This window comes from Gekko japonicus, unplaced genomic scaffold (genome assembly GCF_001447785.1).
Source record: "Gekko japonicus isolate JY-2015 unplaced genomic scaffold, Gekko_japonicus_V1.1 scaffold751, whole genome shotgun sequence".
Lineage (NCBI taxonomy): Eukaryota > Metazoa > Chordata > Lepidosauria > Squamata > Gekkonidae > Gekko > Gekko japonicus.
In genome coordinates, this window is record NW_015169196.1 from 736,952 (window position 1) to 764,865 (window position 27,914).

The window sequence follows — 27,914 nt, forward strand, 5'->3', positions numbered from 1 at the left end:
CAGCCTGTTAGGTGCAGGAGGTGGGGGGAGTGTGTTGGAAGCCATCAGAGAGGCTGGGTCAGCAGCTTTGCTTCACCTTACAGGTGGTTCTTGGCCACTCCTGATTTCCTCAACTGTCATTAGCTCTCTGCAGTCCCCTGTAACTGTTTTTTTTACCTCAGAACACTGAGCTCTGCAGCTGACCAATCAGAGAGGGGAGGGTGCAGAGAGGCAGATGCCTGGCAGCCACATAGGAATCAATGAGGGAGCACATTTTCCCCCTTTTGACCCACTTAGGGGTCGAATTCCTAAAAATCCCTTCTTGGTGAGCACTTATGCCATGGTAGAAGCGCTCTCCCCGAATTTGGTGTCTCTAGGTCCAGAGGTTTGGCCTGGACATTGGTTTTATGATGAGGGGACTTTCTTTTATATATATAGATTTGTGTCTATTCCACTGTACTACATATTATCTGGATTGCCTTTCCAAATACCGCTGTCTGATCTTCCTGCCCATAAAACAATATTCCTTCACTGTGGGGGTCCAAGCCCTGAAAACTTAACAGAAAGCCAAAAAAAAAAAATACAGTTGCAAGTTCCCAATGAAACCAACAGAAATTGAGATGAAATTCTATTTGAATGAAATAAAAAAGCAATTCTAGCCTGAAATAAAATTTAAAAAGAACGGAATTAATAACACATGAAACAAAAAATTGTGTTAGGAAACACACTTTTGGAAATGAAAATTTTTGCACAGCCCCTAACAGTTGCTATTACAACAAGCCCAAGAACTGAACTATGAATGATGGCTGAGATCTGAAGAACCTTTTTTGGGTTACACAAGGACATCAGATGTTCTCCCTTTCATTTCTTCCTGGCACTAACTCCTGACAACATGTCCAAAGTTATTTATGAAGCACACACAATCCAGTATGGGGTAAATTTGTTAGGCAGTACAGGCAAGACACTTCAGGGCTGAGTATTCCCTCTGTGTATCTTTCAATGCATCTCTGAATTCTGAAATCAGCTATTAAGGAAAAATAAAGAGGGAAGGTCCTCAACTCCAGACTAAACTTGTAAGCTTCCCTGAGTAGAGAAACATTTGGATAAACTTACTGTAATTTTGGATAAAGTTGGTTAATATAAATAGAGCTCAGAATGCATTTTTCAGCTGCAGCGTATTCCTAGATTTTGTAACTAAGCTGAAGACCTCTTGGAAACATCAGCTGATTCAAAAGAGTCAGAGACACACCACAGTGATTATATTACATCAATCCTAAGAGGGTATCAGTCTGTTTTTGTGCAAAATTCTAAATGCTGTCTTTACTTCAAACACAAACACACTCTGATACTATGGTATCTGAAAGGCCATCAAATTATCCATCCATTGAGGTCTTCTGCAGGGGTCCTGCTCCAAGAATTTCCATATTTTAAAATATGCCAATATAGAAAGGCAAAAAGTATGGCCTTCTTGGTGGCAGCAGAAAAGTTGTAGAGCACTCCCCTCCCCAGTCACACTTGTCTTTAATAGCATTGCTATTTTATGTGGCTTTCTCAAGATGAATGTAAAATGACTTCTTAAACTGTCATTGTCCTGTAATTACTGTGCTCTTTTGGACCTAATGTTGTTATCTTAACTTTTTAATGTTTTTATATATCATATGGTTTCGAGGATGTAAATTACAGTGGTTTTATTGTGATTGATTTTAATAACTCTTTGTGATCTGTACTGAGCTGGAGGAAAAGTAGAATTGTAATAGTTAGGGAAAAGAACAATATTTTTAATAAATATACCAGCCTATCAATTGCCGTTTCATCCAGCTGTCTTGCCCCATCAAGAAGGCTACCCACCCTGTGATTTTTTTTTTACAAAAATAACCCACTGAATTTATTATTGTCAGTCTACTGATTTATTTGCCATTTAAACATTTCCAATGTTTGGGTTAAACAGCTTTCTGGTAAAGTCACAAGTAGCAACTCAGTCGCATGATGCACAGTCAGCTTCTGCTTCAAACGTGTCAAACCAGATTTTCCAGGTCTTAACTCTGGAAACAAAAGTATGTTTGGGTTGAATTCAAGAAGGGTGTGTCTAAGGCAGCCCCTCTTCTCCAAAAATGTAATGCCTGTCTTCATTGTTAGAATCACCCTTATCCTTCTAAAAATATTAGCAAACTGAATGATCTACTTGCAGTGTCTACTTCATTTGGTATTTACCTCAAAATCCATGTTTGTTGGCAATATTAGAATCTCATAAAATTATAATAAAGAAATTTGCTAGAAGATGCAACTTAAATGGTGCATTTGACCAAAACAAACCAACAGTACCCTGTAAGGAATTACTTCCGTTTAAGTCCACTGAAATCCATGAGGTTTAGACAGGAGTACTCTGCACAGGATTGCACTATAAAAGGTTCACACATTTCCCCCCTTTTAAGTGGTTCAGCTTCTAAAGAACTGACAGAAGAACTACTATGTATGGGAGTATGCTGCCATAAATACAAAAATTCAGGCCATCATATGAAGACTCTGAAAAGGCTAAAGGATTTCCTCTGGTCAACAGTCTTGGCTAATCCTCAATTTCATTTTTCTCTCTCTAATAAACATCAGATTATGTTTATGTTGGCTATAAACCTGTCAGTCCTCAATAAACAGATATACTGTGGTGGCTCTAGCACTTTTGTCAAAAGGATGTCAAAATGCACACCAGCTTTTAAGCCATTTGAAATACAAGACAGTTGTAAAGTCTTTATTTTGGAGCAACTCAACAAAAAGTTTACTCTAGGATGGAAATTATGTCATCAGCACAGACTGGAAAGTTCCACAGGAATTTTGCAAAGGGCCTCATCTGCTGCTCCTTAACGGAAAGCTAATGTGACCTTTAATTCTCTGTTAGACAGAGCTTGACTCTAGTAAGTCTCAATTAAATTTTATGTTTTGTGGCTCCTGTTTTCTTGTAATACATGAACAAAGTTCAAGGGATGACTCCTACTTTGAAGATTTTAATTCCCTATTGGGACAGTTTATTTCTACCCAGATGGTGCTTCAGAGATTTTGTTTTTGTACTGGCCAGCATATGGGGGCAATGAAGACTTTGGACAATGCTCCATTTAAAATTTCTGCATTTACTTTTATTTTTAAAATTTCCATTATTGAAGCTTTCAGAAGCAATATTAAGGATCTAAAGGGGCATGCACACATCTATCTACCCATCATCTTATTACTTTTTAAATTCCTTGTTAATTATTCTCCCATTGTCCATTTAATCCTGGTAGGTTAATCTGGACCAAAGTCACCCAGTGAGCTCCATGGAAGAGTATGAATTTCAACCCAGATCTCAGCTATTTCAAACTGTCTTTCAAACCACTATACCACAACACTGGCTCTCTTCTACATGCACACCCAAATTTCTCCCATAACCTAGCTGTGTGCATCTACTTTTCTGCAAAACTAAGGCAGAAGTAGAAAGGTACATATGATTGCCAGGTCACAATCATGCTCAGCTCTTCAACATTGCCACAGCATCCACAGAGGAGTAGAGCACAAAAAAAACATACCTGCATTTACTTTTACTACTGCACAGCTATTAAAATAGGGGCCCCATTTTCCCTTCTCCTGTTACCCGCTTTTGCTCCAAGTGGTGGAAGGAGAAAAAGTAACCCTTGCAGCATCAAGTGTGATGATACACCACTTCCTCGAGCTACCTTGCTTCCATTTTTTTAACCTGGAAGTGATGTGGCACCACAGGTGGCATCATGCCTGTCTACAACCTGGTATTAAAAGGTTGCCAGGTTTTGACTTAGCAATCTTATGAACATAAGCAAATACTTCTTTGCATTCTGCCAACCATATGAGCATTCTTTCCCCAGTTAATGAATTCTAAAACATTCTCCAATATGCTTTTAAGTGCCAATTACCTTGTTTTAGAAGCCTTGATTTAAAAAAAAGTCTAGAACAGAAGCAACTTCAGAGCTGCTTCTAAGGTGACTTTTTTTTGTACCTGGCTATAGGTAACTGAGAACAAAACTCTTAAAATTAGCTGACTAAACTTTATGTCTGACTCTTTAAGTAAGCAAGTCTGCATGATATGATGCAACATTTTCAGCAATAAATGACAGGATACTGTGAGGCTTAGGGTTGCCAACCTCCAGGCGGGTCTCAAGGAGATCTCCTGGAATTACAACTGACCTCCAGACTACAGAGATTAGTTCCCCTGGAGAAAATGGCTGCTATGGAAGATAGACTCTATGGCATTATACCCTGCTGAGGTCCCTCCTCTCCAAAAACCATCCCTTGCTCAAGATCCACCCCCAAACCTCCAGGAGTTTCCCAATCCAGAGCTGGCAACCCTAGAGTACAGATCATTTTAGGGGAAATAACTGAAAAGGTTGTTGGTACTAAGGAATATTTAGCGGTTCGTGATTATTTTGCATTTGAGTAAGCCCAGCTGTGTATGTGAGTGTTGGCATGGTATAAAACAAGACCTACAGGTCAAATATGGGGCCCCCAGAGTCTTAATCTTGCTTATTGACCTTACATTATGAATAGAAGCAGATGGTTCTCTTTACCTCATTTTCCTCTTCCCCCTAGAGAACATGGGGGGGGGGGGAGACATTTTCCCGAGAGATTTGTGGGCTACAGTTACTTTTGGGTAGGTCTATAGCTGTTTTTGGCTAAAGGAAGGAAATGGGGCCTAATTTAAAGAAACCGGCAGTATTTGCAATTAGACTGAAAACCAAAGCTTTTGCCACATTAAAAAATATGGAAGTGACCAGGCTACAATTATTCCTTCCTCGTCAGAGCACATAACCAAATACACTGTTTGACCTATTCTATTAGAACCAGAGTGGTAGAGTGGTTAGACTACGATCTGGGAGACCCAAGTTCTGCCAGCACCCGAAGGGGCCACTTGGTTCAAACCCTTCATTGGTAATCAGGGTCAGCTCACCAATTGGCTCCTCCTGTACTGCTGCCATTTTGTGAGATGAGCAAATGCTGATGTCAATGTCAATGCTGATGACATGACCTCTACTCAGGCAGTGGACCTGGTGTCGTCCACGGTGGCACTAGGACTCTCCCAATATGTAATGACCCCCACTCACTGGGCTGGGCACACGCTCGGTTTGATATTTGCAGCGAAGGTAACTGTGGACTGGATTACTGCTTCAGCAGTTCCATGATCAGACCACCATGCCCTGAGGGCCCGCCTGAATGTCCCACCCCAACCCTGTTTAGGTGGAGAGCATATTTTAGGTCACCCGCGGAGCCAGATGGATGCAGTGTGGCTCCAGATGGCTCTGCGGGATGCGATGTCCCCTGGCGGCTCGTTAGATGAGCTTCTAGGGGATTGACATAGCCAACTTTCCACAGCCATCAACAAGATTGCTCCCTGGTGCCCTCTGCGTCCCTGCTCTAGGCTTGCTCCCTGGTTTACCCAGGAGTTGTGGCTTATGAAGCGAGAGCTGAGATGGCCAGAGAGATGGTGGCGTCGCGCTCGAGATGAAGCTACAAGAGCATCCTATAGGACGTTTATGAGATCCTATGAGATGGCAGTCAAAGCTGCAAAGAGCGAGTACTATGCAGCCACGATTGCATCCACGAGCTCACACATAGCCGCGCTCGAGATGACGCTACAAGAGCATCCTATAGGACGTTTATGAGATCCTATGAGATGGCAGTCAAAGCTGCAAAGAACTATGCAGCCACGATTGCGTCCACGAGCTCATGCATAACCCAATTATTTAGAACAATTCGGTCAGCCTAGAGGAAGTTGACAAATTGCTTCTAGCTGTTCGCCCCACCACATGCTGCCTTGATCCGTGTCCATCATGGCTATTTAAAGCTGGTCATGATGGGTTTCAAGGCAACTTGAGGGAGATTACCAACAAGTCCCTCATTGAGGGACAATTCCCTGTGGTGCTTAAGGAAGCAGTGGTCCACCCTCTCCTGAAAAAAACATCTATGGATCCGGCTGAATTGGCCAACTCTCGGCCAGTTTCCAATTATGCCCTATTTGGGCAAATTAATAGAGAGGGCAGTGACAGTTCAGTTACAGGACTTCTTGGATGATGCTTCCATTTTAGACCCCTTCCAGTCCGGTTTTCACCCTGGTCATGGGACGGAGACGGCACTGGTCACCCTCACAGATGACCTCCGAAGGCATCTGGATCGAGGCGGATTGGCAGTGCTGTTGTTGTTGGACCTGTTGGCGGTGTTCGACGCAGTCAACCATCAGTTACTGACCCGCTGCCTCACTGACATAGGAATTAAGGGGCTTGCCTTGCAATGGCTTGCTTCCTTTCTCCAAGGTCGGGGACAAAGGGTGGTACTAGGGGAACAGCAGTCCAGGAGGTACCCACTGGATTGTGGAGTGCCTCAAGGTGCAGTGCTTTCCCTGACATTATTTAACATCTATATATGCCTTCTTACCCAGATTGCCTGGAGGCACAGACTGGGATGACACCCAGTTCTATCTGATGTTGGGTGGCTGGTCTGACTCCAGACCGGAAGATCTGGACAGGGCATTACAAGCCATGGCTGGTTGGCTTAGGCTGAGCCGGCTGAAACGAAATCTGATGAAGATGGAGGTCCTGTGCATGAGTTAGGGCAGTCCAGGGTTAGGGATCCCACTCCTGACCTTCAATGGGGTGTCGTTGGTGCCAGCGCCAGAGGTTAGGAGTTTGGGAGGCCCAGGTAGCAGCCACTGCCAAGTTGGCCTTTTACCATCTTCGGCTGATTAGGCAGTTGGTTCCCTTCCTCAACCGTACCGACCTGGCAACAGTGATCCATGCGATGGTCACCTCAAGACTAGACTACTGTAACACTCTCTACATGAAGCTGCCCTTGTCGCAAATGTGGAAGCTCCAGCTAGTGCAGAATGCTGTGGCCAGGCTCCTGATGGGTCTCCCCAGGTGGGAGCACAGCCAGCCTGCGCTGAGAACACTGCACTGGCTGCCAATAGCATACCTAATTCACTTCAAGGTGCTGGTTCCTACCTTTAAAGCCCTATATGGCCAGGATCCAGCATACCTGACCGCCTTTCCCCATATACACCCCAGAGAACACTACAGTCAGGGTCTCATAACTGATTGACTCTCCCGGGCCCCAAGGATGCCAGGCTCACTACCACCAGGACCAGGGCCTTTTCAGTGGCAGCTCCTTACTGGTGGAATGAGCTCTCTTAGGAGATCAGGGCCCTGTGGGATCTTTTATAGTTCCACAGGGCCTGCAAGATAGAGCTCTTCCACCAGGCTTTCAACTAAGGAGCCACCACCATTACAGAGCCCTGGCCCCTATAGAGTCCTGGCTCTTGGGTTTGACATCAAGTCTACGCCACCCATATATATCAAAAAGATCATGAGCTGAAGCATTGCTAGATCTTTGGGCACATTGTTAAAATATGCCATTGTAAATACTTAACTGACCATCACCAGCACTTTATGAAGTTGACTGTATAACTTGAATTAGTTTAAATGTTTTTATGTGGATTTTAATTGTTATTTAGGTGTCAAACTATGTTTTGACTGATGTGCGCCACCCTGAGCCTGTGTTGTGGGGAGGGCGGGTTACCACTCGAACCAATAAATAAAAATAAATAATACCCATTGTCACTTCCAGGTGCCAGAGGCTGGCAGTGTTTTTACTTTTATTTTTCTCCTCCTGCTGTTCCCAGCAACGATTGGTGGGAGGCCTTCCACCATAGTGGTAAGCTTAGCAACCCCAGGCAAAGGGTGAACCAGTGTCCTTTGTCAGTGCCACTAAGTTTAGTGGACCCGGAAGTGCTGGCTAGTAGCACCAGAGGAGTTGCTCAGCTGGATTTCTTCCAGGGCCATTTTCATTTCCCACTCCACTCCTGCAGTATATATTTTATTTATGCACACACAATTTCATTTTTATGAGACAAGTCATATGGGAAATACTGTCAACATGGTATTTATCAGCTGGGGGGGGACTGCAGCTGCATGTTCTTGGCATCTGATCAAGGCTTGATGACCACATATTTCAACATACATTTCAATTACATACAAGGCAGAATACAATTTTCTATATAAAAAGAAAAGCCTTCAGCTCTGTGTGAAAGCCAGTGTTAAGGTCTTCTGATCACCACCTGATGATTTCTGACAATAGCCATACAAGCAAAGTCAGACCAAAATCAGCCCCAGAAAAATGCAGCTTAATAGAAGAAAACAACTGGAAGTGAAGATGAGCTAGTGGGGTCTTAATTTGGCAGTAAAGGAAATTCAGCTTTATGTAGAGAGAGAGAGACCAGTTGGCCTTGAAAGCCCCATCCAAATCCTCAGATATAAGTTTTACCTGTAAATGAAATACTTGTGACCTTCACTATATAGGATTCTATCTGATTTTATAGGAAGGACCCCAAAGTTTATTATTTTGAATTAATCTGCCCTTTTATTTGGTAGCTTCTTTATATTATTTTTTCAAGCCCGCAGCTACAAAGGGAGGTGTGATCTTGCAAATTCATGTCAAATTAAGAACATAAGAGATGCCAATGTTGGATCAGGCCAAAGGCCCATCCAGTCCAACACTCTGTATCACACAGTGGCCAGAAATACCAGTGCCATCAGGAGGTCCACCAGTGGGGCCAGGACATTAGAAGCCATCCCACTGTTGACCCCACAAAGCACCAAGATGACAGAGCATCACTTGCCCCAGAGTCCCTATCTATACCTTGTGGCTAATAGCCACTGATGGACCTCTGCTCCATATGCTTATCTAATTCCCTTTTGAAGCCGTCCATGCTTGTAGCCGCCACCACTTCCTGTGGCAGTGAATTCCAAGTGTTAATCACTCTTTGGGGAAAGAAGTACTTCCTTTTATCCGTTCTAACCCGGCCGCTCAGCAATTTCATGGAGTGCCCACGAGTTCTTGTATTGTGAGAAAGAGAGAAAAGTACCTCTTTCTCTACCTGCTCTTTCCCATGCATAATCTTATAAACCTCAATCATGTCACCCCTCAGTCGTCGTTTCTCCAAGCTAAAGAGCCCTAAGCGCCTTAACCTTTCCTCCTCCAGAGGAAATAGCCTCGCTTCCCCTCTGCTTCAACTGGTGCATGTGACCACAGCCATAGTTAACTAATGATAATTTCCCCTTTTCTGGGAGAAATGGATATCACCTATTTTGAACTGAAGGGACTATGTATCTTTATAACAATAATGTTAAAATAGCTTCCATTATGTAAAGCAATCAACGTCAACAGACCTAAAAATCATAGGACAACAGGAACATAAATCCTTCTACCATGTACTCATATAGCCAGCCAAAGGAACCACAAGCATATCATTATCCCTGTATCCTCTAAAGCTCCCGGTGCTTGGTAGGCATGTACCAAAACTTGCATCATGCTCTAGGAGAGCTTCCTTTTCTCTCCAGGTACAGTGTCATCACAAGACTGTTACTTGCACCTGAATTCCTGAATCTCCAAACTTCTGTCTTTCTTGTTTCTGGTCCTGTCCAGCCATGCCAACAATCCACCAAAGAGAAGCTGGTTTTGTTCCCTGGACTTAGATTATATTTTACCATATCAGTTTTGGTAATTAAATTCATCAGCTTTGGACTTGGACTCAACTGCTCCTACAGTTTGGTGTAGTGGTTAAGTGTGTGGACTCTAATCTGGGAGAACCAGGCTTGAGTCCCCAATCCTCCACTTGCACCTGCTGGATGACCTTGGGCAAGCCATAGTTCTGACAAGAGCTGTCCTTGAAAAAGAGCAGTTTCTGTCACAGCTCTCTCAGCCCCACCTACTTCACAGGGTGTCTGTTGTGGGGAGGGGAAGGGAAAGGAGTTTGTAAGCCACTCTGAGACTCTTTTGGTAATGAAGGGCGGGGTATAAATCCAATCTCCTCCTCCTCCTATGCATTTGGAAAGTGACATTAAAATCTGTTTGTTAGACTAGGAAGTGTAACTAACTCACATGAAATATCTTCCAAATCTACTAGGCCACTTTTGACCATTTTCCTCATGGCACAGCAGTGTCTCTGGTTGTGTTCTGCTTTCAGATGCTCCTTGCCTGAGTGTCTCTAGCTATTGGTCGTTACATGGATGACAGGAGCATTGTTTATGGCCAATGGCATCATGGCAGAAGATGTAACAGGGAATAAAGAGGCAGAAGCTTTTGGCCTACACCCTCTTCTGAAATTCTGCACATTCCTTACACTGTGAGGAAGAGGCAAAGGATTTGCTTGGATATGCTGTAAGGCAGGAAGAGTTGTCATGGCACTTGGGAAGCAGCCAAAGAACCAGAGGCTGATCTTGTTAAATTCTCCCCCCCTCCACCTGCACTTCAGATATGCTGTGCCCTTGCTTTGTAGAGTGAAGAAGGGCTTCTAACCATCACCCCCCCCCCTCCAAAAGAACCCAAACAAACATACATGTACATATATAAGTGGAGGGCAAGACAAGAGAAGCATCAGATCAACACTTAGTAACAAACCTGAAACTGTTATTTAAGAATTTAAAGATCCTAAATTAAAATTGTAATCCAAAAAACAAGCCAAAATCACATCTGAATGTGCACATCCCTACTCAGCATCTGAATTTGGGGCATCTGCTTGGCTTCACTTCTATGATTTCATGAATTAGCAACATTGCAAAGAGCACCCTATGTTTAATAGTTCCCTTCATGTTATTTTAACCCACATTACAAATGTTTGTTCATCTGAAACGCTTTTATATTTAACAACTGGTTCATGTCATCCCCCCAACCCAAGCAAAAAAGCAGGTGCTTGCTTAATATAGCTAGTACAGAACACACAACATGACCTTTTATGCCTCCATACAGCCACCTGGAAAAACCAGGTAATGTTTTTGCATTTTAAGTGCTTAGTTAATTAGCATTTATATGTAGGAAAGTATCCATTCAGTCACTTGTCTAAAATGGGGTAATGTTGATGAAAAGCTAGAGCAGCGGCTTGTGGGAAATCAGTCTTAAACACTGTCCTGCCCCACCTACCTTGTTCACTCCTCTCCTATCACACACAGGCAGGCATCCCCCATCCCAGTCTGGTACCATAGAAAGTGTTATTGGGCACCAAGACACCCACAGGGAGCACTTTGGGGAATTCTTCCCCAAATTGTAAAGTTTACTGGTTTCCTAAAGGTGCCCATCAAATTTGCCAAAGAGACTTCCTATAATGGAAAAGGCCCTGCTTCAAAGCACTACCCCCTGCCACTTCACTTCAACCTTATATAACTTGTAGGCTTCTGTATGCATGAGCTCTCTGTATGTCCCCTTCTGATCTCGTATATTAGCTGCTATCTAGTTATGTTCTACTCAACTAAAATTACCACTCAAAATCCTCGTCTGGTTTTTCTCAGTGTTAAGGAGAAAATCAACTCTGAAGAGCCATAGGAGACCAGGGCTATTTTGGGGCAGGAATACACCAGTCAGTGGCGTTGGGAAGGAGTCTGATTGTGTGTCTTTCTAATAGTTAGAGTTTCCTGGCCTAGCTGCACAGTTCTAATAAGTGAGAGAAAAATAATGTTTATGTTTCTTTCTACTGTTTATGAACTCCTTCATATTTTGTATTTGGCCACAGATATCCAAATAAAATATTATGTACTTAATAAGACAGTTTTGTATTGCACATGTGCCAGAAAAGCCACTTTCCCCTTTAAAATATGCATACATCTAAATCAAGAAGATTATTTTAAAGAGAAAAGTGGCAGTTTCCATAAGTATGCACACTTCTAAGCCAGTCCGCTTATCTGTTCCTAGGTGCAAAAAATAACACAAGTGTCCCCTCTTCCCCTGAATGCTGGAAGATTCTCATCTAGACCCATTTCAATCTGGATTCAGGCCCGGACTCTCTTGAGAGATGATCTTCATTAGCAGAGTGAATGCAGAGTGAGTCCCTGTTGATTGTCCTTGGTGTTCGCTTCTATTGACCATGGTATTTTTCTGGAGAGACTGGTTAAGATGCGAATGGTGCAGGCCCATAACCAGGAATTTCTAACTTGGTGGGGGGCATTTTAATTCTTCAGGGGGCACTGGGGCACAGGCCAGCCCATGACACCTAGTTTTGAAGAGAAGTACCTGCCTTCTTCCTACTGAGCCCTGGTTGCTACTGGGGGTGGGGGGGATGAAGAGAGATGCTGGGCAGAGATTTTCAAATTTCCCACAAGCTGCTGCTCCGCCCTCGCACTTCCCTTTGACCCGATTACATTAGTCAATTTCCCACTACTTGCTGTGCGGCCGCATTTTGCCCCACAGCTTCACCCGATTTCCCCCGCGTTTACTCGATCCTGTTTCAAAACCTCTGCCTGTGTGGCTACAGAGGGAAGGCCTGGAGAGTGACCCCCCCGGTGACTCCAAGGCAGGTGGGCTGGGGGGGGCCTGGAAGGATCAGGGAGGCATTTAAATGCCTCCCCGTGCCTTCCCCATCCTGTCTAAGGGCCAGCTTGCCCAGGCTCCCCACAGCTGCGTGGCGCCCGGGCAAGCCAAGGGAAGGCAGTTTAAATTGCCTTCCCTTCTCTTCCCTTCAAGGGGGGGGGCTTGACCGGGCTCCCCAAAGCCACAGGGTGCCTGGGCAAGACAAGGGAAGGCAGTTAAAACTGCCTCCCCTACCCTCCAAGGGCCAGTTTACCCGGGCTCCCCGCAGCCACGGGGCACCCGGGCTAGCCAAGGGAATGCAGTTTAGTTTAAACTGCCTCCCCTCCCCTCCAAGGGCCAGTTTACCCGGGCTCCCCACAGCCACGGGGCACCCGGGCTAGCCAAGGGAATGCAGTTTAAACTGCCTTCCCTTCAAGGGGGGGCCTTGCCCAGGCAAGCCAAGGGAAGGCATGGGTGTGTGACATAATATGTTAATGAGCTGTTGTCAGGATGTGTCCTAATATGCTAATGAGTTTCTGCTGTTGGGTGTGGCCTATTATGCTAATGAGTTCCTGCTGGGCTTTTTCTACAAAAAAAGCCCTGACATCAGGTATCATCAGTTCCATTCCCCTCTCAACCCCCAACCAGCCTCTAGCCTTTAGTGCCTTTAGAGGCAACAATCAATCCATTTCTCTGAGTCCTGATGGTATACCAGAGAATCTCTACAATATGCAATACGAGAAGTGGAAGTCTCATTCTCTGTAGCCACTTTAGGACTGTTTCTCCTAGACTCTATGGTATACCATAAAGTCCATCCTACCAAGCTACCATTCCTCTGTAATTTGGAGATCAGAAATCATTTGGGGTGAATTCCAAGCTTCACTCTGAAACTCGTAACCCTACCACAAACTGGTATTTTTAAAAAACACACCAACCCAGCCTTTAGAAAGTTTAAAGTCCATGTGAGATCTTGCACCATGTTCACTAAAGAAAACAAACCCTCTGGTATCTTATAGCCATAATTTTAAATTGTTCAAGGGGGAGCATTTTCTCCTATTCTTCTTCATAGTTTCTCCAACAACAACAACAACAACATTCAAATAAAACATTTGAAAATTGCACAAGAGCAATTTTCTCTAGACCGAGAATACCAAGACCTGAAAAAGAAAACAAAATTCTTTTTTTCTTCTTCTTGTCAACACTCTTGCCTGCCAGGGGTCGGTTTTCAGATTCCTAATCAGCTCTCACTCAGGATAAGAAGACCAGTGCAAAAGTTTTCATTTATTGTTTGGGAGTGGCTAAGCCCACCAAAGAACTCTTGAGGGGTAAGCAAGCTCTCCCCAGAAAGTGCCTGTGTTTGCAGGGTAAGAAGAGTAAGTGTTACATTCACTAATCTTTGGTGTTGACAGAGAGAAGACTAGGAGCAGATGCTTTTCAAAAGGTTATTGTCCTCTTTACACCATACCAAGACTTAGCAAGTTATTTTTATATTGTTTTAAAATTGCCTGCTATTACCAATCCAACAAATAACTTGCCTAAAGGAATTTTTCCCCAGAGTCACAAATCACTAGAAGAAGAAGAGTTATGTTTGGGGGAAATGCTTGGAAATTACAGTGGTTGTTAAACAAACTCTATGAACCAGCACTGTGACTCTACTAATTCAGGCTTGGCAAATTTGCAATATGGGCCATGGTTATATGCTTTCACATTTAAGCTTTCCATTTATGTTACATGACATTTAATATCTTTATCATGTGTACGGTAAATTCATGTTGCAGTAGTATGGCAGCCCAAGCAGGCATACTAATAGTGTGCTAACTTTTCAACCACATATGTCAGCATGTATGTGCATTTAAATGTCATTGGACATGTGTGGAAGGCTTAGATGTGGCCCACATGTTATATAAACCAGTGCACATCAGCATGGCCAGCAAGTTCCAGCATGGCATTCTGTACCTACTTACTTCTTCAGACTTGGGTCTTGAAACAAAACTGGAAAATAAAAACTCTAGGGATCCTAATGTTTAGCAAAGTGCTGAACTCCTCCTGGGCAGGTGCATCATAGCTGTCCATCCTTGGCTTGGTCATAGATTCAATTTTCTTCTCTGTTTGGGTTTGGCATCCTAAGTCTGTGAACCTGTTCTTTTAAAATGAAACAAAACAGCTTCTCTTTCCCAAAGCAAAGAGCAGATCCTGCCCTCCTGGCGATCATTTTGTGATTGCCTTCCCCCAAGATCATAATTTGGTGTCGAACCTTCTACCCTGTTTCAGAATTTCAAAAAGGCCCAAAGGATGAACAAAATTGGGGACCCTTGTTTTGAGGCCTGGGAAAATTGGCTGCAATAGTGCTATTTCTTATTCAGTCTTTGAAGTTAGGGTTGCTGACCTTCAGATGGAGGCTGTGGATCTCCTGGGATTACAAAATGATCTCCAGGCAACAGAGATCAGTTCACCTGGAGAAAATGGCCATTTTGGAAGGTGGCCTCTATGGCATGATACCCCACTGAAGTCCCTCCTCAAATCCCACCCTCCTCCCGCTCCACCCCCCAAATCTTCAGGTATTTCCCAACCCAGAGCTGGTAATCCTATTTGAAGTCCATGTTGCTTTTATGATTATATTGTCAGTTGCTGTCTTAAAAGAAAGTTGCCAAGTCCCTGGTTGACATGGGGATTCCCTACCCCGAGTTCCCATTCCCTACTGCTGCTTTGGAGCAGACAACCAGTGTTGTCTGTGTGATGATGTCACCTCCAGGGAATACCTGGAAGCAATGGCTGTAGGTCTAGAAATTGTTGAAAGCTCCATGGTAAGTTTCCAGCTGTTTCTAGAGTTACCACCATCCCTTCTGGTATTCCCTGGAAGTGTCTTTGAGCAGGCAACATCCCCCCCCATGTGCTCCCCACCTTCCCACCAGTTGCCAGGCTCGACCTGGCAGCCTTAGTCTTAAACAACCAAAAAAGTCAGCATTTGCAGCCACAATACTGCCGTATCTCAACTAGGATACCATAGTGCTTTTTCTAGTCTGAGAAAACATTGGGTGGCCCAAAAACAGTGCTGCTAGTTCAAGGAGTGGCTGCTAAGTAAGGGAATGATTCTTAACTGCATCTCTCATTTATATTCAGGAAATGTTTCTTTAAAATGATTGTTTATTTTCCCCCACATCTCATGCAAACACAAGGTAAGTGAAACAAGACATTTCAATATCTTTCCCATACTAAAAATCCAAAAGAACGTTTAGGCCTTCTATAGTATCTCAGCATTCTCACTGTGTCAACACTACTTTAGGCACCTGTATTGCATAAAACTCGTCATTCAATAACAGTTAATAAAATAAGATCTTTTCCATAGTTAATTAGGAAATGTTCTAAGCACTTCACCCCCAACCACATAAAAACTTAGACACATGCTTAATTCTACATGCCAGGAGTACCTCAGTTGGTTAAGAAACTTTCCAACTGATATGAAGGGCCCACTATTGGTTTTTTAACCCCCCTCCATTTTCACACATTTCAAAACACCAAATACTGACTGTTTCTTTTACTGTACATGTGTATCTAGCTGCAAGAATATTCATTTTCTCTGTTTGACATAAGTTAACATTCCATTTAAATATAGGTCTTGTAGTATAAAACATTAGAGCGCCGTTAAATCATGAAGACAGTTGCACCTCACGTCAACATAACTTGCTATATTGAAAGACCCATTCTGACACTCCAGGTATAAAAGGCCAGTGAAAATGTTTTTGATCACAGTGAGACATAGAAAGACCACAAAATAGAATCTGAAAATTCCCTATGATATTAAAGGAAGAAAGTAGTGCTGTCATAAATATTAGAACTGCATATGTCCTTACCCTTCAGTCCGGAATATGGTCTTGAAACTGTCTCCCAAGCTCTTGTAACTATTTGAATCTGTTTTTCCTCGTTGAATTTGGAACCTATAAAAATAGTTTATGATTAATCAAAAGCAAAACAAGTACTTTAAAAGGTTTCACTGGCCCCAATTTATAGCCTCTACTTACAATTTTATTCTCGTATGATTATTCAGACTCTTTATAGTACCGTTTAAATTTTGAAAGATTTTTGCATGAACCATTATTCCAGTGTGCAGACAGAGGAACTAAAGTACAGAGAGGTTTGCCCACAGATACACTATCAGTTCATGGAAGAGGGGGAACCTCAAAATTCCCCAAGTAAAAACAATATAATCAGATAATTAAAGACATGAAAATTACCAATATTAAGACAAGCTACTACAAACAGAATGCTGCAGCCAGGCTGTTGATGGATCTCCCTAGACGAGATCACATCCAGCCTGTGCTGAAAGCGCTGCACTGGTTGCCAATAGCTTACCGGGTTCGCTTCAAAGTGCTGGTTATTACCTTTAAAGCCCTATATGGTCAGGGACCAGTCTACCTAAGGGACCGCCTTGCCCCGCATGTTCCCCCAAGGGCACTATGGTCGGGGACCCAACATCTGCTGGATGTTCCAGGTCCCCGGTCCATCAGATTAACCATGACCAGGAATAGGGCGTTTTCGGTGGCGGCTCCTATCTGGTGGAATGAGCTCCCAGAGGAGATCAGGGCTCTGCGGGACCTAGCACAGTTCCGCAGGGCCTGCAAGACGGAGCTCTTCCGCCAGGCTTTTGAATAGGAGCCGCCACCACCACCACTAATGCACAACCAACGCATGAGTTTACCATCCACGCCCTATATATGGACATCATGATGTGGGCCATGTATCATCAATGCCCCGCAACCGCTGCATCATGGGCGAGAACGGGACATCTAGGGGGCGGCCATCCTTTTTTAGAAATTGTAAATTGGAATTTAACTGAGAGGAGCACTAATATTGTTTTAATGTTGATGTATTTTAAAAATTTTGTACTGTTTTCTATTTTATTGGCGATATGCCCTGTTAGCCACCCTGAGCCTCCGGGGAGGGCGGGATAAAAATGTGAATAATAAATAAATAAATAAATATAAACAAGTCATTAAAGTGGCTTCTATTTTCAAATAACCCATTTAGCTAAATCAACCTATAGCTGAAATTTATTTTCCACTTTCTTCAGCTTGCATCATTCTTCAGTTTGCCTTTTATGACATGTTATAAAAGCACATCATGCAAAATACAGTTCTTATAGGGACACTCTGAAAATGCTTCCAATTTTTTGAAGGATAAAAATGCAATGATTTAAGAGTGTAAGGAAGTTGGGATTGGACAAAGATGGTCTGTGCAACAAACTTGTAATTGACTTGCTGCCACAAACTGGAAAAAAACAACAGCAAAAAGATATGAAGTTCTAAATTCATATCTCCTTTTATCCCATCCACAAATCTGATCTTACTAGGCTATGCAATTTTTTAAAAATTTCAAACACTTTGTATTCTTTCATTATATTTTTATTACTCATGTCTGCTCTCATGATTGTGCTCATTTTCATTTCCCCTGGTTTCAACAGAAACCAAAACTGAGCACCACTTCTTCAGTCTCTCCACTGCCTTGGGGCTGCTCTCGCTCGGCTGCTGAATGAGCTGTTGACTCGCTCTGCCAACTTGGCAACCACTTGGCAACAAACAATATAAAAGAGGTTACCTTAGACAGAAGATGACAGAAACTCTAGTTATGCCAGAATTGCTTTTATTAGGACTATATAACGCTATTACAAGGTAACAGGACACCATTTGTGTGGCATTTTGGAATACAATGGATCCTGAAATATAGATATGTGATATATAAATATGTTACAAGCATCTGCAATATACACAGTTAAAACAAAGAATGTTGAATGGTTCAACCATATTGGAACAGTGTACTACAAAATTGTTTTGAATCAATTTTGCATCTGTTGACATAATTTTAATTATTGCTTAGTTAGTTAGATAAGGGAATGGTCTTGTAAACCATACTGTTGCAGCACAATCACTGGCATTCTAAAATATGGACTACAGACCTGAAATTGGGCATATCAGACTAGGGTTTTAATGAACTGTATGGAAAAACTGACAGATTTTTAATGAATTACCCCATATTTTAAACTGTTTATACCTCATCTTTTCCTATCTCTATAATGAAAGCAAGTTTTGAAGAGGTTTGTGTTTTAATTTGAGATTTGCTCCACCTTCAGTTAAGCACTTCAGTCCATAGATTTCAAAAGGCAGACTGTATTGAAAATGACAGGATTTAAAGATGTATCGTTTTTGCTGGATGGCACTCATTGTTTCTTAAATACTCCTTTAGTGTGACCATTTTCTGAATTCTGAGAGATAAATTTCCTGTGATGTAATAAAAAAGAGGGCAATTACAAAAGAAGCCCATACCTCTTTTGAATAAACTTGTGTTGTACTTCTATAGTCCCAATAAAAGTAGTTCTGGCACATCTGGAATTTCAGTCTAGGGTAACCTCTTTTATTAGTGAAAAAACTTGTTGCCAAGTTGGCAGAGCAGCAAACACTCCTCAACAGCTTTACACTCCAATAAGAACCGATGCATAACTCTCTTTTTTTCCTGCAAAGAGCCTGTGGGAAGGTTAAACGCCTTCCATCGTCCAATGACATTGTGCAAAGTATAACACTAATAGCCACAATGCAATGCCAAAAAAAGAGCTGCCTTTTAATGGGAAAGAAAAACATTTGGGGGAAATAAACCTTTTTATTATTCAAACCTGATATATGTATTAATTTGACAATTTTTACTTCATAGCAGAAAACCAAAACTCATGGGGCAAAGATGTGTCCATGGCTTTATCAGTAATTTTAAAAAGCAGGCGGGTAGCAAACTGGTAAAACCTGCAGATGGTGCAACAATTATTTCAGGAGAAATACAGAAATCCATGTGACTCAGATGAAGCATGGGTGATTATTCTATTTAATATAAGTACAAATGATATGGAAATGGAGATTGACTGCAGCCATTACCACATCTATTTCTAGAAAAATACCAGTGTAATCTGAACAGCACTGTCCAGGAAATAAGACCCACTGAACAAATGAATAAGATTCTTAGATCCACTTAGGATGCTTCAAATGGACCATTGTTTTGAAGTGTCACCTTATTCTCTTGCCCTAGTTCACCAGGGCTTTTTTGTTCACACATGAGCTTTCTTGTAACAAGTCTTGGCAATTTATTAGCTAGTTTGCTAATAGATGAAATGGAAGGATGAAATGGGAAGGTAAATGACATCCTTAGAAATTAGGGTTGCCAAGTCCTTATATGTAGAGCGGGGGACTCCAGCGCTGCTCCGGGAGTCCATGTGCGCACGCGAACCACATCACCCGGAAGTGACGCAACCAGTACCCCACAAAGGCCAACAATTGTGGCATAGAAGGGTTTTGGTTTTGGTGGTCACAGCACTCCTATTTTCGTAGTTATTATTACAACATCTTATCACACACACAAAGAGACAATTTTCCACTTCAAATTCTACTCTACATATTTTAGTTTAAAAGCCTGTTTTTCCTAATAAAAAATACACACAGGATAGAATTAATAAAGAACAATCCAGTCAAAATAAAGCGCTTTTAAGGCTCATTGATTTCGGTGTGAGACTGAAACTCATGCCTAATTTTCCCAATTAAATAAATGTGAGTTGAATGTGCTTCACTTTGGCTCGCTTGTTTATTGGATTGTAACAAACAGTGATGCAACAAAGCAAGCAGATAAGTAAGGTTACTGTCACTGATCATAAAAGATAAAGATTTTGATATCATTAAGTAAGTCATTAGTAATGTTGTTGCATACAGAATAACATCCAACATATTCAGTTCTGTAGTATTTTGCATCCATTCTTTGTGTAGTAAATCAGTTTTATAGTTTTAACAGCAACCCTAAACTACGGGCCAATTAGGAGATGTAGACTAGATCCATGAATTGAGTTCTTTGATATGCAGTTGCCAGGCTCAATAAAATCAAGTGTAACTTGTTAACGAACTAGCTTATTAATTGCCAGGACTTGTTACAAGAAAGCTCAAGCATTAACAAAAAAAAAAAACACCACCTGGTGAAATAGGGCTAGACAAGATGTACAATACACAGAGAAAGGTAGCACTTCAAAACAATGCTCCATTTGAAGCTGTTATTGATTCCCAAAAAAAATACAAAGGGCTATTTTGTGGTGGTACTCACTGGTACTAAATACCAGCATCTTTTTTCAGGGCTCTCCTAAGCCCTGATCTTCATCAGCTGGCCTGCCCCACTCAGAGAAATAGAGTATGGAGGATCTGCAGAGGGAGAGGGCCACTGGTGAAAATCAGTGCAATCTTATATATGAGTAAAAGGTAAAGGTAAAGGTTCCCTTGCTCGAAAGCCAGTCGAATCCAACTCTAGGGTTGCGGTGCTCATCTCCGTTTCAAAGCCGAAGAGCCAGCGCTGTCCGAAGACGTTTCTGTGGTCATGTGGCCGGCATGACTAAACACCAAGGCGCACGGAACGCTGTTACCTTCCCACCGAAGTGGTACCTATTTATCTACTTGCAATTTCTTGCTTTCGAACTGCTAGGTTGGCAGGAGCTGGAACTAGAGACAGGAGCTCACCCCGTCTTGCGGCACCCGGGTCTTGAACTGCTGAACTACTGACCTTCCACAGCCTGCAGTTCAGCGTCTTAACCACTTGAGCCACCGCAGCTCCTATATATGAGTACTGGCTCTTAAAAAAAACCAAAACACTGAAAACACAGTATGAAAAAAGTTTATGATCAAAATTGACCACTGTATATAAATTTAGGTTCATGCTATATGAGCACAATGACATTCTGATTCTGATCTTAAAATTTAGGAGCAAAAGAGCAGAGCAGACCCCAATACTCATAACCTTTCCTTTTCTCTCTCAGACAAGGTTTCATTTTGGTTTTGTTCATGTGTCTCATCACTGGGGCTTTCCCCAGGAATACAATGGGTTGGCTATAGAATTTAAAATTATTTCTTTGTTCAGCTAGCTTCTCAGTGAATTTGCAGGCTCAAAGTAACATAAATAGCACTACAATCTTAATCTGGGAAGAAATGGGCCACTGTAAGACACAGGAAGGCACTGAATTGTCAGGATTCACTGGGAGCACAGCACTGCTCTTGGCAAAGCAGCAATTCCTTGGCATTAGACCAGCACAGGAGGACAGGATTTAGCAATACATCCTTCGAGGAGCGGCACCTCCCTTTGCAAATCTGAATGCTGGATTGGTTCACTTACTGATGAGATGAGGACCAATTTTAACTTGAAATTAATGCTTTTATTAGATGAAGCCTGCAGCCTTGATGTTTGCTTTTGTGAGCTGGTGTGAAACCACTGAATTTGGTCCATTTCCTAGCTGATCTTATCTTTAGTTCCAGCGTTCACTCCCCCCATCTGCTCCCAACACAGTGGTCATGTTAGAGTCAACAATCTTATTTATTTATTTATTATTGCATTTCTATCCCGCCCGCCCTGCGAACGGGCTCAGGGCGGCTCACAAACAAGGGCCTTGTGGGGAAACTAAAGGAAAAAGTCAAGGCACTGCTGTGAGTACATCTGATTCTGGGACATTTGAAATTGCCAGACCTAATCTAGCCCTCCACAAACTGTGTTAGATTTGAATCAAGCAAATGGAGGGGGAGGAGGGAATGTAGTATTTTTAAAGATTTGCCTTTTTCTTTGATCACCATCTACCGTACTTTATTTCCTAGCTGCCTTAGAAAGTAAACTCTATTCATCTAGAGGAATTTCAGACAGCCTATATATTCCGGTTCAGGAACTGTTCACTAACGGTTTCTGTCTGTCATTTCAGATGGAACCATTTTAGTAACAGTTCCCTGATGGAATATATTTACCCTTTCATACAGAAACGCTTCTGCTTTGTTCAGGAAGTGTGGCTGAAGCATTTTTACTACAAACTGCTTCCAATCAGTCTTTAAATCCTTCCATAGGCGTAATCTTTGTGGGGGCGGCGGGGCTTCAGCCCCCGCTGAAATTTTCAGGAAGGTGCGTTGAATGTGCTTCACTTTGGCTCGCTTGTTTATTGGATTGTAACAAACAGTGATGCAACAAAGCAAGCAGATAAGTAAGGTTACTGTCACTGATCATAAAAGATAAAGATTTTGATATCATTAAGTAAGTCATTAGTAATGTTGTTGCATACAGAATAACATCCAACATATTCAGTTCTGTAGTATTTTGCATCCATTCTTTGTGTAGTAAATCAGTTTTATAGTTTTAACAGCAACCCTAAACTACGGGCCAATTAGGAGATGTAGACTAGATCCATGAATTGAGTTCTTTGATATGCAGTTGCCAGGCTCAATAAAATCAAGTGTAACTTGTTAACGAACTAGCTTATTAATTGCCAGGACTTGTTACAAGAAAGCTCAAGCATTAACAAAAAAAAAAAAACACCACCTGGTGAAATAGGGCTAGACAAGATGTACAATACACAGAGAAAGGTGGCACTTCAAAACAATGCTCCATTTGAAGCTGTTATTGATTCCCAAAAACTGTCCAGTGAGCTCCTTGTTTCCAGGGAACAGCAGTAGCGAACATCAGTGTATCTAAATGGAGTCCAGGAATCTCAATGGGGTCGGTACGATGCTGATTTGTAGTCCTGATTCAGCGCCATAGCACTCCTAATAGAATGTTTTTTAAAAAAACAACAACACCCTGTCAGGGAGATCGTGCATGCGGGGGGGGGGGGGGAAAAGAAAGTGGCACAGTGTGAAATGACAAACTGCTTCAGAGACGGCTCCCTACCGGAAGGGAACGGCTATGTGAAACGGCCATCCCTGTACTGGTTTAGTCCATGACGGTACAATAACGGTTTTAAAAGGGTAATGTGAAATTTCTCGTCGTTTAGAAACACACCAGATTATATACTGCTCTTATCTGCTTTGGGACCTTAGGATATGAAGGGGCATAGATGAAAAGTTACATTAGGAATCCTCCTAACAGCTGATCCTGATAGCACAGCCCAACCACAAAATGAACCTTCTGAGGCCATAAACTTAGTAAATGACATGGTTACATTCAAACACAACAGAGTCATAATTTCAGCTATCAAATTTAACTTGAGCTCAAATACCTTTTGTTCATGATTCGCATATTTGCACTACTATACATATTGCATTTGTCATTACTAATGCTTAGATTTCAATAGGAGCTTAGTCATTACAAAATGAATACTGATAACTTATTCCACCATCTGGAACTGAATTTGCAGGTTGTTTATATTACTTACCAAGGATAATAAGTAAATTGAGAGTATAATTTTGCCAGTTATTTGAAGGGTAAATCTTTCAAATCACATAAACTGTTGAAAAAATGAACATTAGATTTCAAACAAATACCTAATTATTTTAAGCCAGAGGTATAAATTTTGGCAATATAGGGATTTATATTTTAAGTATTGTAGTACAGAAATGATATTTTAAGTACAAGCCTAAAACAGAACATAAGACAGCATTACAGAAACAGGAAATGATCTCCTTTTCAGTAGACCTTTCAATAAACTTGCAGTCTAATTTGCTTCTGTCTCATTTCTGATAGGCTAGTCCTCTTTTTTTTTTAAAAAAAAATTTTTATCTTTATACTCTATATAAAAAGAAGACTCTCAATATTAATTTGAATCCAAGTGTATATGTTTTGAAGCAGTTTATGAGCAAATACACCTGTTTCCTTTTTTAAATTAAAAGATCTATATATGAGGTTAGAAATATGGTTTGAGAAGGAAAAGTACTATGGCTATTCATGCAAATTTGTCATTCACCTAACATGCCCATTTGCGTAACTACCTTCTGAATTCTTTTGGGCTTCAGAGCAGCTTTTAAATGTGGAGAAGGAGAATGTGGCAAGCATTTTATAAAATGGACCACTTCAGGGCAAAGACAGGGTTTCACATATTTTAACACCATGTCAAAACGCATGGTTGAATACACACAAAATATTTCCTGTATGCAGAAAATCAGCTATTTGGTTGGAAGAAGGATTCTAACCTCTTTTTATTTCTAACACACTAGCTTTCTATGTGTGGGTCTGCTTTTCTGTCTTGCACAGAGGAGCATGCAGTCATGCATGCCCCAACTGAAATGGCATGGTCCATAAACAAGTTTTCTACCTCATCTGTTGTTTGTTTGTGATAACTAAGATTCATGAAAAGAAACAGAATTAAAATGCAAATTAAATCCCATTGATTTCAACAGAATTTTGCTGGATTGAATCAGCTGTTTACATTAAGAAATTTAAACATAATACCGAACACCCTGTTCCACTCTAATGGGGTAGGGGGGTGAGAAGGCTAACAGCAACTGAGTTCCATAAATTTTGTTCTCCTCTCCTTGGAGCATGGGCTGGCCAGAGAGATGTGTGCCAAAGGATGGGAGCCAAAGTTGGGCGGAGTTTCGGGGCGCGATCACACCGCAACACCTGGGAAGCGTAGTGCACCCATAGCCAACCCGTGGCATCCCACCGAAGATGCGGAGTTAAAAAGTACCAAGGAAAGTGCACTAGTATCCGGAAAACACGTGGCACAGGAGGGGGTCTGATCATGGGATGCTAGTATCCCGTGGCATCTGCCGCCCGTCCACGTCTCATCGCAAACCAGATGTTTTTCATAAGCGCATGCACACAAACATGAAACTGAAAGCAGTGCTGCTCTGCGAAACTGCGCATGCGCACAAACACAAAATTCTTGTGTGATCATGCCACACCACTTCTTTGCCATGCTGCAGCATCACCGTATGATCGCCAGCTAACAGCCTAAGCACAGAGACTCGGGGGACCGTGTGATCGGGCTACCACACTTTATTTTGCTCCAGGGTGAATAGCCACATCTCCCCCCTGCGTTATCTGGTCCACATGACCGGGGCCATAATATATCAGCTATTAAAACACATGAAGCAACAAGGAGATAGCTTTATTCCTCTAACAATTATTCTCCAAAAGCCCAGGGCATAAAAAGGTTTTTGCTATTGTAACCCAGCAGAACCTTGGCTATATAGATTCCTCTCCTAAATTACTTTTTTCTAATTAGAAAGTTGGGAAGGAGGGATTCTAGACAAAAAATCAAATTCAAATTCAAAATCTTTAATGGCATATGGGGGTAAATTAGAATTAGATACAAACAGGATCTAAGAATATTTTGTATTCTTTGCCAAAGAATTTGGGATATTGAGAGTCAGACTATTGCAGTGGAAATCAATCTGACTCTAGTCAATAAAGGATAGCACCCTTGTGACCAGGCAAGCAAATGTGAAATTGTTTCAAAAAGAAAACATTCAAGGTGTTACAGTTTTCATGGTAACATTTACCAAAACCCCAACAACTTTACAACTAGAAGTAAAACAGAATCATGTTAGCTATGAACATAGTAACATTTGCAGCAACAGGATTGTCACTGCCCCTAAGGCTGCCAACTCTGGGTTCGGAAATACCAAGAGATTTAAAGTTGGAGCCTGGGAGAGTGGTATTTAGGGAGGGGGGGGGACTTCGGTAGGGTATAATGATGTGCAATCCACCTTCCAAAACAGCCAGTCTCCAAAAGTTGAATTAATGTTTTAAATAAATAATAAAGAAATAAGTTATTTTTGTAGTCTGGAGATCCACAGCCCCCACCTGAAGGTTGGCAACCCAAAGTGAACTTCAGAAAGGACACTTTGATCAAAGGCAAGTCCTAGCAAATGGTGCCCAGGAGCACCAGAAGCACAAACAAAACAGCAAGTCCACAACATTAACTTAAAAGAACTGCAAACCAAATAATTACCAGTGGCAAACATTCTTAAAGCAGAAAAATCAAAACTTGAATGAATTACTCATAGCATTTCTTCATGTGTTCACTTCCCTTCACAAATTTCAGTCAAGTTTTGATTTTTCTGCTTTAAGAATGTTTGCCACTGGTAATTATTGAAGCATCGGCCTCTTTGATAAAGCTTCAGTGAAATGGGAGATTATAGCTGGCATGTCCATGAGAGAGAGAACACACAATAGGGACCTGCCTTTTCTACGATACTGGATCATTTGTGAAGCGGACATACGGTGTTTAAGAGACTGTCTTAGTATATCCAGCATCCTGTTATGCATTTTGGCTTTTCTGTTATGGTCTTCAGAGGTTCCTACCTGTAGAGAGCCAGTTTCGTGTAGTGGTTAAGAGCATGGACTCTAATCTGGGAGAACCTGGTTTGATTCTCCACTCCTCCACATGCAGCTGCTGGTGTGACCTTGGGTCAGTCATAAGTACTTTCAGAACTTTTCTCTCGAGGGCAGTTCTTGAGAGAGCTCTCTCAGTCCCATCTAACTCATGGGGTGTCTGTTGTGGGGAGGGGAGGGGGAGGGGATTGCAAGCCACTCTGTGACTCCACTCTGGTATAAATCCAATCTCCTCCTCCTCTTCTTCTTCAATCAACTTATTTTTTCATTTTGTAATAAGCAATTTGTTTATGATTGTAATAATAAGTACACACGGGAAATTGATTTATTTTTGTTCTTCATTGCAATTATATACAGCGCAGCTGCTATTTGATTAACCATCTGGAGGTTGGCAACTCTATTTTGCACAAACTCCAGTTTTGACAACCACCATCCGATTCCAGAACCTTCTATCTTACTTAAGATTCCAAAACGATTTGGTGGGGGAAATTCAACCCCGATTGACTGTATATTGATGTTAGGCTTTTATCTACATGCATACAAAAATGTTACAAGACTCTGGGTTAGTTCTAGAATAAGAAGAAGAAGAAGAAGAGATTGGATTTATACCCCGCCCTTCACTTGGAGTCTCAGAGTGGCTTACAAACTCCTTTCCCTTCCCCTCCCCACAACAGACACCCTGTGAGGTGGGTGGGGCTGAGAGAACTCTGACACAAACTGCTGTTTTTCAAGGACAGCTGTGCCAGAGCTTGTGACTGACCCAAGGTCACATCAGCAGGTGCAGGTGGAGGAGTGGGGAATCAAACCTGGTTCTCCCAGATTAGAGTCCGCACACTTAACCACTACACCAAACTGGCTCTTTCCACTTGTCCTGGCTACAGCTCTTTGAATTGTAACTAAAGCAGAAGGGAAAGATATGCAGATACTAGTTCACTACAGCACTGGTGGGCTACAGCGGGATTCCCATCTTTCTTTTTTTAGCAGGATTCCTATGCTTTTAACAACCACATGACCAGCAGAAATTTAAAAGCCAAGTTTTTTCAGGTTTTAGAAGCAAAGGAGTCCTGCCAGAAAGAAAGGCCACCCTGTGCTGCCATATTCTGAGGGAGATGAAGGTTTGGAAAGGTCCGTGTGCAATTGTCTGTCTTGGATCACAAACTATGATTCTTTAAAATGTAAAAATGATTAACACTTAGCCAAAGGAAAAAGCAAGCTGTCTTTTCATCAGGACAAAGCTTAGGGGAATTATGAAATAATTTTCTCTTCAAATTAATTTGATATTCTATAATCTTCAGTAATGAATCACAAACTATGATTCTTTAAAATGTAAAAATGATTAACACTTAGCCAAAGGAAAAAGCAAGCTGTCTTTTCATCAGGACAAAGCTTAGGGGAATTATGAAATAATTTTCTCTTCAAATTAATTTGATATTCTATAATCTTCAGTAATGTAAGTTAAAAAAAATACAGTAGCTGTCCAAAGATAGAATTAAGTATTATGTTTGAAAATAATTAAAAGA

At 41.8% G+C, this 27,914-nt stretch overlaps 1 protein-coding gene across 1 annotated transcript in view; it reads right to left on the minus strand.

Annotated features, from left to right (window-relative positions):
- The window catches only part of SLC25A21 (solute carrier family 25 (mitochondrial oxoadipate carrier), member 21), a 179,390-nt gene that overhangs the window by 128,058 nt on the left and 23,418 nt on the right, over positions 1–27,914 (minus strand). Inside the window, exons 2-3 of the mRNA XM_015416318.1 lie at positions 18,993–19,085; positions 16,152–16,235 (exon numbers count right to left, since the gene is read on the minus strand). Of these exons, the coding sequence (XP_015271804.1) occupies positions 16,152–16,235; positions 18,993–19,085 (177 nt within the window). The remainder of the gene's footprint in view (positions 1–16,151; positions 16,236–18,992; positions 19,086–27,914) is intronic.